We start from the raw sequence: 14,247 nt of genomic DNA, 5'->3' as shown, positions 1-14,247 counted from the left end.
CTTAACCTACTTTTTCAGTGCTGCAGCTTAATCTAATTACCTCTCACTGTCCATGCTGATTTTATAACTCACTCATCCGGGTCCTTATGCCTTGGGAGACTGAAACCAGAGCCTTCACAGGAGATTTAACGTTTTAAGACCATCTGTTCCCAGAGTAACAGCTCAATGAGTGATATTGGCTTCACTTCAGCTCCATCACATCCTTGGGTACTTGTATACTCCCAGCTAGTGATTGTTTTCATAGCTCTAGCACAGTTAACCAACTCAGTGTGTAGCCAATTAGCAGGAGCAGAGTCAAAACAGTTAAGTCCCATCATGGCTATGAGGTTCAGCCCACCAGCCCCTCTGTTGCCAGGGCTGCTGCAGCCCCGTGTGGCTGACTTCAGGCAGGTTTAACTGTCAAGGGTTAATTGGGTAAGCACAAGGCTTATGTTATGCTTACCATTAGCCATCCACTAGCATGTATCTCTTCACAATTGTGTTTCGCTATTTCACCTCCCTGCGAGGTTACAGATTTACAACTTGAAAGTAATTTAAAATTTTTCTGCAGGATTTAGGTCTTATCCTAATTACTAATCCTCTGGAAATACTCAGGCTAGACAAAAGTCCTTCATTGTATCCTATGAACCCAAGCCATCTCTGTACACTGCACAAGCCAAGAGTAAATGGCTTGGTTCTAGAGGGCAACAGTCACTGGATTGCTATGATCCACATATTAGCCATTTTAAAGACAGATTGCATGGGCTGCCAGAAGTGGTGTGTCTAAAGGTCACTGTACAACTTTTGAGGAGCTGTGTACATCTCAATTTAACTGTTGCATATATTCCTTGAGCTTATCACTACCTTACTCAAGGCAACAGCCTAGAACAAGGTGCAGTTAAAAAAAGCCATAGAATTCGAATTCTATCCATTTTGTAAGTTAGTAGAGCAATGGCACAACTGATGACAGCAAAAATAGCCCAAATATTTTGCCACCTATTTTCAAATGAAGTTCTGTAAATCTCAGTGTGGTAATTCTAGAGTGACAGTCTCCTAAAAGCAGTTCTTGATTTGCTTGCTTTAAGCTTCCCTCTTCTCTGCCTCCTTATACCTTACCTGATTTGCATGGGTAAAACCACCAGTGTCATAATGCCTCAAGCATGTTGTCATTTGTAACTAATTAGTTGCGCTGCTCAAGCCAGTGGTTTCCAAGCTAAGGGCACAACTCATTACTGGGTCACAATGTCAGACACTGGTCTCATTGCTGCAGGGTAATTAGCAAAGGTGCTACGGCAGGTACCTGCCTGTCCTGGCACCACAGACTGTGCTATGCCCCAGAAGTGGCCAGCAAAAGGTCCAGCTCTGGGAAAGGCAGGTAGAGGGCACAGGTTCCACACACTGCCCCTGCCCTGAATTCTAGCACCGCATTCCTATTAGCTGGGAACCTGCTTGTGGCTGCTTCTGGGGTGCAACATGGTCGGTGGTGCCAGCCCAACTTAGCACCCCTGCTGACCAGGTGCAACTCAAATAAGCCCCCTCCTGTCCCAGTCCTGATCCCCACCACCACACCAGAGCTCCCTCCTATAGCCCAAAACTCATCCTCAGTCCTGCCCTGCAGCCTGCATGCTAGTCAAGTTATGTTGAGTCATGAACATCAATTTTCTTCAGCAGGGTCATGAGAAAGTTTGAAAACCACTGGAACAAGCAGCAGCAAGATCAAAGATTTGCCTGAAGGGAGCTATAGAAGCATAATTGGTTATGGCTTGAGGTTAGCCCTGTCTAAGGAGCATTCTCCCCAATGGGAAGGGAATAGACCGTATTGCAGAACACTGTCTCCCACCACTATTGGAGACACACCGACATACAAGACTCACTCATTCTACAGGTGCTGACATTCTGGATTCCAGATTCCCTGCAAGGGCAGAAGCCTTCATTTGGTGGATAGTCTGTGCCATTAGCAAATAAAGTCTTCGGAGCCACAAATCGATAGGTTGGCACCCCTTTAAACACTCCTGACTGCTCATACACCAGCTTCATGGATCTAGAGGAATTAGTGACAAATTAGAGGGAAGGAAACAGCGACTTATGGATGACTAACGGATATTGGGTGAGCTACTGGTTGGTGTCACTAGCCTCTGATGGGCTTTATTGGCTCTACCTTGTTTAGTCTTATACTTAAGAGAAGGCTCTCAGAGGAATGCCCCACTGTAAAAGGGGGGATATTCTCCTAAGGCAGGGTTTCCCAAACTTTCAGCTGTGGTGCCCCTACGGGATCCTAAGCTTGGTATAGCCCTTTAAATAGTGATACAGTAGAGTATCGATTATCTGACCTGCCTGTGGCCACCCAAGGCAATTGGGCAGCAGAGCTGGCAGAACAGAGCGCAGAAGGGAAGGCACTGGGTAGTGTAGAGACAAAGATGGTAAGATAAGAGGGAAGAGGGAGCAGGGCCATGCAGCAGGATGCCAGAGCCCAGCTGCACCCACCCCCTGAAGGTCATGGGGTGCCCCGATCTCCCCTATCCCTTCTGGCCAAGCGCACTGCCCCCGGCTAGCCTGCTGCCCCCAGCCTCCCCTATCTTTCCTAGGAGTCGTGCTGCCCCACAGCTGGTCGGGAGAGATCAAGGAGGTCGGGGGCAGTGTGGCTCCCAATGAAACAGCTGAGCATCTGCAGAGTGGCAGCTGACAGGGAAAATACCTTGGACCCCTGCAAGGTATTTTCGATATTATCCAACCATCCTTTGGTCCTGTTTCGGTTGGATAATCGAGACTCTTCTGGGTATTTAATTCAATAAATACCCAAATAGACCGTTTTGAAATTCTATTTTTAGGTCTTATTTTTCTCCAAGAAAAACAGAGAAAATTAGCAACAAAGTAACGGTCGTACAACTGTCATTTTCCTGTTGAGACCATAGACCCACTGCACAGAGCACAACTTCAGGAAACCCTGCTGTAAGGGATCCTAAGCAGTGGCACAAACAGTCTATGGGGCACTCCAGTAAGAGGGGAATCAGGCAACACACATTGCTGCACTTAATGGAAGTGAACAGGATGGAAGAGATTCCAGGCCTTTCCTCATGTATCAAGAGGGGTAGCCGTGTTAGTCTGAATCTGCAAAAGCGGCGAGGAGTCCTGTGGCACCTTATAGACTAACTGAAGTGTTGGAGCATAAGCTTTCGTGGGCAAAGACCCACTTCGTCAGATGTAGTTTCCCATATGTTCCTAGGGGTTAGAATCCTCCTCTCCTGCTCAGAGTACTGCTGTTCCAGAACCAGACACGTCATCGCCAGTCCCCAGGTCAGGAGGTACTTAACCCTGAATTCTCCTTTTCTAGGTAGCCAGGCTTTTTCCTCCGGCAGAAAAAGGAAAGTGGTCCCCATAGACCACAGCCCGCAAGGTTCATGAATACCCTGCTGTGCACTAGGAGACATTCTACTTAGGCACGGTGTTAATTTTGATTTGTAAAGCCATCAGAACAAGACCATAGGACTGCAGGGGAAGTGACCAATGTCATTTCCTCACTGAGTCTGACAGCACCATGACCAGGCTAACTCTAGATTATACACGCTCCCATATGTGGAGAGATCCAGCTATTTGGAAGTGGGGAACAGTGTTCCCAGTAAGCTGAGCACTTGGGCAGCCACCAAGAGAGATTCAGGTGTTACCAGCTGATTGGCCAAACGCCCATAGCACATGTTTCTACTGGTGGTGCACATCTGCACAGGTCAGTGCACCTAACAAAATGTATTCCATACATGGATGGAAAAGATTAGAGGGAGCACTGGTGATGAATGGTTGCTGCAGAGTCTAGAGTCCCAAGAGAAACAGACAGCTACTTTAGCCTGCAGGATATTGCTCATCCTTAGAAGAGGACTGTGGTGTTAGAGAATGATAACGACCATAAGATTATCCTTGCTCATTCCTACAAGCCAAGTCTTGGAACTCTTACTCACTCAGGTGCCCAACCTTGTGTCCTTCGCACTAGGTTCTCCTGGTATTGCTTAATACAGTCTTACAGAAGAAACTCTGCAGTCTGTCAGAGCCATCCCACTCAGACCTCAACCAGCCTATGGATGGGGCCCAAGGAAACCTGGAAAGCCTGCCATGGGGTGGCAGTAGGAACCGTCCTCTCCCTCCTGCACTCACCATAGCAGTGGGAACCAGAGTGACCTGGAAGCCTGCTCCCTCTTTGTCACCCTCTGCTAGCCTGCTGCACTGGAAGCAGGAAGCAGAGTGCCCCAGTCCCTTGTAATTCCTGGCTGGTCTTGCTTGGAGGAGTGGAACGGGGCTGGAGAAGAAATGGGGTGGTGGGTTGTCTCGGGACAGCACTGGCCTTTGGCTTAGTTAACTCGTTGACCTGATATTTGAGGAAAGTTAAAAACCTAAACAGTCAATTCTGTTTGCTGCCAGAGAGTCCTTAATGTTTCACATAGCATGGGTCATTCATATTGCAGTTTCTGGGGGGGGGTGTGGTGGGGGAGAAAACACACTCCTCTGCCCCAACAATGCAGGCAATGCATGTTACAAATCCTTTATTTTATACCAATAGCTGTAACCTCTACTGCTATGGAAGTAGTCTCCTTGATTTTCAGCAGATTTCACAGAGTCCATAGGCATTACTATATTATGTTATTCCAAGTACTGTTCACAATAAAGGTCACTACAGTAATACCCAAAAGAACATGCTGGAAACCCTTTACATACATGAAACAATTCAAAGGCAGAAGTTAAGAGTATTTGAGCTGGTTAGAAAGATAGAATACTTCTTATATATCATGTTCCTTCTGTAATTCATGGTCCTAGAGTTCATAGACACTGAAACCAGAAGTCAGTGACCAGATCTCCTGCCTTACACCAGGCATAGGCCTTCCCTGTATTCACCCCAGTTTGAAATTGAGTAAAGAGAAAAACACCCAGTTTTGGTTTTTAAAAAGTTTCCAGTCAGAGAAGCCACAACCACCTTTATGAAAAGGCTGTAAGGGTTGAGAACCCTGTTTAAAGTTTGCACCTTATTCCCAAACTGAGTTTATCTAGCTTCAGCTTGCAGCCATTGGATTAGCTACATCTGCATCTTCTAGGTTGTTTGAGTCTTTGAACACAGGGATTCTGTAACATTTGATTGAATGTTAGCCTGTATACCACAAGGGATGGACTTAGGAAGCCTTGATTCTGACATGCACAATTTCCAGATCCTTTCCCCACCCCCTTTGGGGAGGCCAATATCTGCTCACCTTTGATTGAAGAGGCAGTAAGCAAGTGCAAACTCATTTACTGAGAACAGCATATCCTTTGATGGTAAGACCTGGCCAGAAAAACTAGACTGTTTAGGTCTGCAGGTCAGAATTTGAGGGTAGGTGAGTTGTAATGAAGATAGTCAGCTAACTAAACAGGATCACCCATATCTTCCACACACACATTGTATCCTGGATCTGGACTTCCAGTCACATGAATAGACAGGCAGATACAGTGTAGAAAACAAAATTTAAGAATCTTACCGGCAGGCATCAGGGCTATAAAATTCTAGAGAAGAGGAAGGAGTCATGAAAGGAGGCCACATCTCTCCAGAAGTCCCATTGATCATATTACACTCATTGGATCGCCAATAATTCACCTGCAAGAAAAGTTGCAAGAGGGATTTAAAAGCCAGATAGAGGAGTTGTTTGGCTATTTATATAGTTGCCCAACAGCTTCTTCTACATTTTCGCCTGAAGCGGTTTGCTTGTTCCTCATCCTCCATGCCAAAGTCTACCAGTTCTTATCTCAACTTCTGCTTGGCTGTTCACCAAGTAGGAGTCTAGAGAGCTCAAACTAGAAAGACCCTTTGAAGAGGCTGCCATATAAACCTTGTCTCCCATCCAATAACTAGTGGAAGTAGACTTCAAATAATGTGTCACCTCTTGCTTGTTCTAGCAAGAGCCTCTCTGGAGTGCCATCAAAGGAAAGAAAATAGTTTTAAAAGATTCCAATGCAGGCAATGCCATCTGTTTGAAAATCCCACTCAACCCTCTAAACTGTGAATTTCTATCAGATGACTTATGTTTGCAGACAGTCCAAACAAATACTAGCACTTCATGACAAACTAGAGGACAAACTAGATTTAAGGGACTCAAAAGCCAGGCTAGCATTGCTATCTGGGAAAAGAAGGCTTTTAATTACTTCTACAAAAACCTTTATTGGGGGCTGCTAAAATTGGCTATTAGAGTCTAGTGCAATCCAGAGGCCTCTGGACAGGTTTTCCACTTTCAGATGCATCACTGCCAAAACAATCCAAGTTTGAAAAAGCCTGAGAACATTTGTTGTTACTGCATTGATTTTCAGTGTGTTTATTCACAGGAAACTAATATTTAAGTTACATTTTCCAAGCACCAACTTTCCAGCTTGGTTACAAGTCTTAAAACAACAAACAAAACAAACAAAAAAAGCCACACACTTTGAATTGCAAGCAGCACCGTTTTAGCTGGGGGGGAAGGGAGAGAAAGAGTGCTGGTTGGCCACAAAGTTGAGAACTTTGTCTAACATTATTAGCTAACCAAAGAGGTCTTTAGAAAGAGTGTCTAAAAAGCAAAGGTACTTTTACCTTTTTTAATCCATTCCATGTATCCACTATGTGGATTTTATTGATGTCTGTGGCCCCTGTATACACCGTGAACAGTCCTGTATTTGAGTTGTTAAACTGCACAAAAGAGAAAAGAGTAAGTTCCCCAAACCCATCATAGGCAGTAAGAGGTCAGAAAGTGGCTGCACTGCTACTGGTGAGCCAACAGACAGTCCAGCATTCTGGGCAAGGGGAGAGGCAGCTTGGTGCTCCCAGAAGGGCCCATGCCTCAGATGGAAGGGGAAAGGTCAAGCACTGCACCTCTCCTTCCCCGAGTTCTGGACAGCATAGAGGGCTAACTGTGCAAGACTCCAGCCACTGCCACAGAAGTGGCAGTTGTGGTTGGGAGTCCCCAGACCCTTTTGAACTGCTGGGCCCCAGAGCAGTCGCCCTTCCCACGCACCCATCAGCAGACCTGTATTGCTGCCCCACAAGCTTCGTTCTGTAGACTCAAGTTATTAACCCATTTACTCTTCAACACCTTTCTGTTGTGTGCTTAGGGGGCATACTCTGTTCTTGCCCTACTGGGGCAGTATTGCCTACTGTTTTGAGACAGGGAACACCAGGGTCTTATCCCCCCATCTTGATACAGATTTCCTGTACAACCTTGATAAAAAGCTGTACCTCATACTCAGGGCGTAGAGAGCACAGCTAGGAGCACTGGAAAGCTAAATGAGCTGCCATGTCAATGCATTCCAAGGAAAACACAGTGATCCTTACCCCACCTGTTCCAAGCAACTGTGCCATACAGAGCCTGGGGTGCTACGTTTACCTGCAGAGAGCAATATTGGCAGAAAGATAGCCTAGGAGTTGGTTTCAACGTTACCAGGCACAGCTTTACTTACATCCATAAATAAGCCGAACTTCCCCTTGAAAGGGATCAAGCCAGGCACATAGTTGTTCAGCACATCGATAAGTGGGTCATCATAGCCCCACATAATCTCTCCCACTGTTCGGTTCATGAAAGCTCCCTGCCCCAGGCCAGCTAGTGCGCCGCTTATTAACACCTTCAGAAAGTGTGGTAGCTTCTCCAGCATAATGGCTGCCCCCTAGGATAGAGGAAGATGGAGTAAGAGGATGTCATCTGGTACAGGAAGTGAATGAGACCTGTCCAAGTAACAGGGAATGCTTGTTTCAGCTCCATGGTTCAGCCAACTAGACTGAAGCTCCAGGAGGGATTCCTCAAGCCACAGAAGTTCCCTCCCCCCTCAACTTGAGCTTTTTGCAGTTACCTCCCACTCCCAGGGCCAGGTTAATTGAGGACCCAAGGCTAGTAGCATTTATGGGGTCCCCTAGGTTTTGAGGTAGGACCAAAGATGAGGGGTGCAGAAGTAGGCTTCCCATGCCGAGTTTGATGAAGGGTGGGTGCAGAAGGGGCAAGGGATTTGGGCTCTTACTTGGCACAGCTCCTGTATGGTGAAGGGTGGTAGAGCCAGGTGGTTCTGTGCCAACCTGTGTTTACAGGTACTGCCCCTAGTCGCTCCCATTGGCTGCAATTTCCAGCCAATGGGAGCAGCTGGGGAAAAGACAGTAGGCAAGTACAAGGAAACATGGCTCCATGCTAGAAGGGGAACAGCTGCATGCAGAGCCACCCTTCCCCCCCAAATCAAACAGCCACCCAGGAATGCAGCACATAGGCTTTTGGGGCTGCATTCCAAGGTCCTCTTAACACATGCTTTTAGGCTATAACCCCAAAGGCCCCTTTCATAATCCAGCTCTGCCCAGTACATGCACAGGATACGCAGCAATATTTTCTGCTTAATTCTCATTCAAATCCTGTGAGACACCTGGTTTTACATTGTGTCACAAACAAAGTTCAGCCCAGCTGAACTAAGGCTAGAGACCTACGGTCAATGTTCCGCACCTCCCACAGTAATTCCCTGGAAAGATTTTGGTTATGGATTATCACAACCCAAGCTACTTTTAGAAGTCCTCTGACAAGGTCCAGCTCTACCAGAGACAGCTCAAAGAGCTAAAGGTGATGCTTCCTCTACATCCTTGTACTGTCTAAGAGCTTTGCTAAAGAGACATGATTCTTCTCCCCACTCCCATCTCAGCTGTAGCTGCAACACCATAGGGAGGTTTCATAGGCTATCCCTCATTTACTTGTCACTACTCCCCTCTTTAAGGCAATTTCTGAGTCCCCTAAACATCTGCCCTTTTGCAGGAGTGAATTAACTTCCTCCCGTCCTCCAATCCCAAATTTTGGAAGTAGGGATGACCAACCAATATTTTCTGAGCCTGATTGCTCAATTTTGCATTTAATTGCTGGCCCCTGCATCTTGACAGAATACCTTCCTACTTGTATGGAGCCCACACTTTGCAGACTCACCCCTCCTGCTTACCCAAGACTAGCAATTAAAACTGCTCAAAGCTATCAAAAGACCCCCAAAAAGAAAAGTTCTTCATATCTTGTAGGACACAGCAGACCTATGCAGCTGGTTCTGGATTCATGCGCCAGCCTGCCTTGCAAAGGCTGTATACTTCCATAGAGGGCACTACAGCAAGATAGCTCCCCCAGAACCTGCTGATACAAGGGTAACCAATCCCCCTCTGCAGTTTAAAGCAGCCTTACCATAACAAGGATGTTTGGCACCACAACGTAATCCTCTTCCTTCCCGTCAGACAGGTCTGGACGGAAGAAAAATCTCCGGTATTCCAGGAAGGAAACTGTACCGTTGTCATGGAAGGTTATATTGGTTTTATACCTGTGCTCTCTTAAAAAAAGACAAGACCAGGGATAAGTCACTTTCTCAGCCACTCCAAATAACATGCCTCCAACTTCCATGCTGCACCAGTCTGGGCAAACCTCCCACAGCTTGCTAAGGTTTCACTAGTACATTACCAGTGCCTCTTCAATTCTGGCTTTGTTAACTCCATTGCTGAAGTTGCTCAGATTCTTTTCTGCAAGAGTAGGTGTTTAAGTGGCACTTCACAATGCTTTATATTAAGAGCTATTTAAAGAGATTTGGCTTTAAAACGGAGAGTCTGGGAAGGGGCTTGTGGTAGGCACACAGCCATTTTAACTGGCCATTTCTGCTCCTGTTTGTGTAATCTTGGAGAGCAGTAGTACGATTCTGTGCAGAAGAGTGAGAAGCAGAGGGCAGAAGGCCAGGGATACAGCAGAGAAGCAAACCTGAAATGAAACTTGAGGGCAGGAAGTCACTCGGAGAACAAAAAATAAAAAAGTCAGGCTAACATGAGACCAAAAGCAGAGTGCCTGGCTTCTTATTTAACACTCTTTGCTAGTTGAGAGATTCTGTAGCTAGCAAACTGCAAGCTCAAGGAAGGATCAACAGAGTACTGGTGTTTCCCAAAGATGTCTGAAGATAGCTACTGGAACCCCCCCAATTGCAGCCACTATTTACTATTAGAGTCTACCTACCTTCCAAACCTGCTGGCAAGCCAGCAGCTTGTATTTGATTGAGTGACTTGAATATTTTGCTCCCACCCACCCAATCTTGGAAGAGAGCTTAGCACTTCATCTGCTATTAGTTCGTAAAAATTCAATAGATCACAAGGCAGGAATGCACAACCCTACTTACTGGGGAGCCCAATGAAGATCAGACCATAGGCAAGAGTTTGTCTTTACCTCCAAGGCAGATACCAAAACATCTAGTACATACAGCTGGTAGCGCACCCATGCTGATTTAAGGTACAACTGGAGATTCAAGACTTGTGTCAAGTACAGTGCATTGGATTGCTCAGCCAAGCTTGAAGTTTTCCCTTTGGATAACAAAGTGTGCACATTGTGGAATTCTGGAGAACTGCCCAATTACACAGCTTTGAATCAGTGGCAGCCCAACATAAAGCCTTGTATTGTTTGGGTCAGGTAAGAGCAGAGGCCCAATAATTACAGCAGAGGAAAGACAAGAGTCTGTTTGCTTTAAGTAATCTTAAGCAGCTAGGAAGCAGACATTTATATTAAGCTGCTTTGCCTTTATTTTGGAGACTCGTAATAATAAACCCATTCAAAACCGAAAGCATGTTAAGGTGTCTCAACCTACAGGAAGTCAACATGGCTTTAGCAGAATGCTGACTTGCCAGTTCTGATGGCAACTAGACTGGTGTACAGTCAGGATCCCAAATCCTACCCAATCAAAGAGATGCTTTTAGATAAAGGGTACTAATCTGTTCATAAACGCTTTCAACACATACTGAATTGACTTTGGGTACAAGTTTGTGCCACCGATCTCTGATAAGATTGTAGTTATAAATGGAGAACATATGGTCTAATGAGTTAAAATGCACTGAAGCCAAGATTTTCTGAAGGGTTATTCATTTTTGCCTATATCCCCTTAACACTTCTGTTCCCTTTAAAAGGCCTGATTTTGGAGGGGACAAGTGCTCCATACTTTCTGAAAGTCAGGCTCATTAAATGTGTTCCTAGATGGGATGCCCCTCAATTTGGTAACCAAAAATATTGGTTTGAAATATTACAGCTGGAGTTTGTTTTTTTTAAACACAAAATGAGTAGTGTTTTCAGCCTCAGTTTTTACTCTGCATTTTTTTCCTATGCCTCCTATCTGGACCTGCACCTTTGTTTGCTCCATCCTGCTTACAACCTTGATCACCTGAGCAAGCTTGGTTTGACTGACCTAGCCAGAAGCTGGAGGATCTAATGAAGACTTAAAAATTATTCCTAGTCTTGCCTGGTCTGGGATCAGAAGCCCTAGCATGGGCTATTCTTCCTTTCCCCAGATCTGCAGGGAAGGACCCACATAAACCTTCACCGCATTAGAGCAGAACTCCAGGAATAAGCACGGAACAGTGACCCCTACAATTCTGCTCAGTGTGTATGCAGGTTATTATGCCAACAACAATACTAGACCTGTAAACATAAGGGCCACGTTGATTCACCACTGGCTTGGCTCCCATACGAATCTCTTCTGGATTCATTATCTCAAAGAAGTAGGCTGATAGATAAAAGGGAACAGGAATATCTTTCCACATCCTGAAGGAGATGCTATTCGGATCGATCCTCACGTTCTGCAAGAAAAAGCAGATGCTTGGGCTAGGCTTCATTACACTTGCCTCCTCCCCACATAGTGGGGGGAGGGGGAAGGGGACCTTACCATCAATGAATGATACAACATGTTTCTTATGAAGCAGCTTTTAAAGTGTACAAAACAGAGGACTTTAGCTTTGTCATATTAAGGATTAAGTTAGAAAAAGGCTCTTGATAGGCTGGGTTTTTTTTTTGCACAGTTAGAGCCTCTTGTGAATTGGCCTTTTGATGAATTCCATTAGTGCTAGAGTGGGCAATCATTGATGGGGAGCCATTCCAAGAATTTGGAGAGTGTTTGAGGGCTACACTCTTCCATATTAATGGAGGAGGTGCAGGGTCTGGGACGGAGGAGGTGCAGGGTCTGGGACGGAGGTTGCGAGCATGTTTGGGTGAAGGAGGCAGTTGACCTGGGGCACTGACTTTGGGTGCAGGGGGTTGGATGGGATCTAGGGCAGGGAATTGGTGTATAGAAGGGGGTGCAGGGATTTGGGTTGTGAGCTAGGGCAGAGTATTGGGGAAGGGAGGACTGGGATGCCAGAGACAGGCTCTGCCAGGAGACTTACCAGCCAGCAGTGGATCCACAGCCTCCCTGCATGCCCTGCCCTCACATTGGCTGCAGCCATGTGCTCTGGAGCCCCTTGTGCTTCTGGGTTGTCTGTTATTAAAACAGGCAGCTCCCATTGGCCAGTTTCTGGCCACAAACTGGCCAAGGGGATTGTGCTGGGGGCAGAAGCAACTCCTAAACCTTTTCCCCCTCCTCTCCGAACTTAGTTGAAAGAAAAGCCACCCCAGAGCCATGTTTGAGCAGCGTGCTGGTGGGGCAAGTCAAGTGGGGAGCCTGCCTGGGGCTCCCTGCAGCATCCGCAGGCCGAATCCAGCCCACGGGCCATATCTTGCCCAGGCCTGCATTACTGAGAACTAGCCTTGATTAACAAGACCAAGTAGAGCAGGTTAAAGAAATGCAGACAACCTGTTTTATAGTGCAAAGTGGAACATCCCCTGTGTCCTAGGAGGGCCTACTTATGTATTTGAACTAGTTTTCACTGTACCACCACTTCTAATGCATGCAGATACAGTGGGCTCTTGATAGAATAAGCTGGCGTCTCCAGCTGTTTAGCAAGAGCATGCTGACTCAGCCAGTGTTCTTAGCACACCTTTTCACAGGCATGCCAGAGGCTTAGAACAAGTCAGCACTGGAGGGTAGAATCTTGTTCTTACTAATTTTCTCACACCAACTGCACTCTGCCTTGAACAGTTTGCCATTTAAGTGCATAAGGGATGAGTCACAACACAGATTACTGCAGCAGATTGGAGAGGACTGGGAAACCTTTGCAGAAGTGGCTGTGGTAGGAGGGAGGGAGACTGAATATGAACTAAAAGCATAGACCATGAGCACTGGGAGCAAACCGAGTGGTCAGGCAAGCACATGGGTGGCACAGACAACAGGAGATGCAGTTTTGCTGTAAACTGCAGAGTAATTTAAATGGCCACAACATGCTTCCCTTTAACCTGCCAGTATTCAAGCAGTAAGAAAGAGGGGAGGATACTGGAAGGCAAGGCAGGAAGAAAGCAGAGGTAATAAAGCCCTTCATCCTGCAGACTAATCTACACGAGTCCCACGCATTTCCAGGGAGCCCTCCCTGCATAGATGAAGGCTATTTTCACCCCCCGTATTGAGAAAAGACACTGGACTCTGAGGGGGACAGAGATCCTTACAGCTTGTTGACAGTCAGACTCATCTGGTATAGAGATGACATGGCTTGTGGTTTCCAGTTCCACAGCTGTCAAGTTCCATTGACACAAGAGCATCATGAAATGAGCATCAACTTCAGAGTTTCCCCTCTTTGCAAAGTGTTAAAGCCACTAAGCTGAGTATGGCAGAAAGAAAAAAAAAGATACTGCAGGAGATGTAAGACTCAGCTTCTTTGTCCTAGAACTAGCTAATCTCCCTTCAAAAAGGAAGAGGAAGGGTCTATTAAGGGAGCAATGTGACTCAGACAGCAGAAGTGCTGAAGAAAGCAATAAGATTTTTAGCTCTTCTAATTGGAGAAGTACTTGCACCACACAGTCTTGTGACCAAAGACTCTGACTGTAACCTAAGTCCCATCAAAGGGGGAAATGGGGATCATGTCTAGGTACCAGGTGGGCTCATGCAAGAATGTTCAACATCTGGTGCCTCTTTATAAGTATGCATTAAATGAAGAAAGGATCAGAGAAAGAACAAGGGAAAGATGGCTTGGCTTGATTGAATATGCCTCTGTTAAGGCTAGGAGATTTTGGTATTTTAATTATTTCTAGGACTTTTCATGAGAGATTTTACAAACACAACTCTCAAGAGCCCTGAGACAGGTAAGTTGTCTTGAGAGAGAGAGATTTGCTTTAGGTCAAGGTCTACATTAAAATGCATATGAAGATACAGCACCTTAGCCCAGAAAGTTTACAAGATCAAGGAACACAATGCTCAAACTCAAGTGGGACTGGGGATGGAATTTTGCTCACCAAATCAATTAAGATGAACACCTCTTTCAGAGAGGTCAGGAACCACAAGCTGCCTTTCAGCAAATTGGAGGGATTTACATTAAGTGTATCATGCGATATTTTGTTTGATACACCGTCAATGGTTAGATTTCCCTCCTTCCTTCATGACGGAGTTTAAAGTCCATTCAAA

General features: G+C 45.9%; 1 protein-coding gene across 2 annotated transcripts in view; it reads right to left on the bottom strand.

Annotated features, from left to right (window-relative positions):
• SCARB1 (scavenger receptor class B member 1) overlaps positions 1–14,247 on the bottom strand; it is a 41,744-nt gene that overhangs the window by 15,583 nt on the left and 11,914 nt on the right. For both annotated transcript variants that reach the window (XM_075898479.1, XM_075898478.1), the window contains exons 2-7: positions 11,403–11,560; positions 9,147–9,288; positions 7,417–7,620; positions 6,554–6,649; positions 5,472–5,587; positions 1,854–2,020 (exon numbers count right to left, since the gene is read on the bottom strand). In XM_075898479.1, the coding sequence (XP_075754594.1) occupies positions 1,854–2,020; positions 5,472–5,587; positions 6,554–6,649; positions 7,417–7,620; positions 9,147–9,288; positions 11,403–11,560 (883 nt within the window). The remainder of the gene's footprint in view (positions 1–1,853; positions 2,021–5,471; positions 5,588–6,553; positions 6,650–7,416; positions 7,621–9,146; positions 9,289–11,402; positions 11,561–14,247) is intronic.

Source organism: Pelodiscus sinensis, chromosome 15 (assembly GCF_049634645.1).
Source record: "Pelodiscus sinensis isolate JC-2024 chromosome 15, ASM4963464v1, whole genome shotgun sequence".
Taxonomy (NCBI): domain Eukaryota; kingdom Metazoa; phylum Chordata; order Testudines; family Trionychidae; genus Pelodiscus; species Pelodiscus sinensis.
Note: the sequence above shows the minus strand (reverse complement) of the source record. Positions and strands in the feature narration are given on the sequence as shown.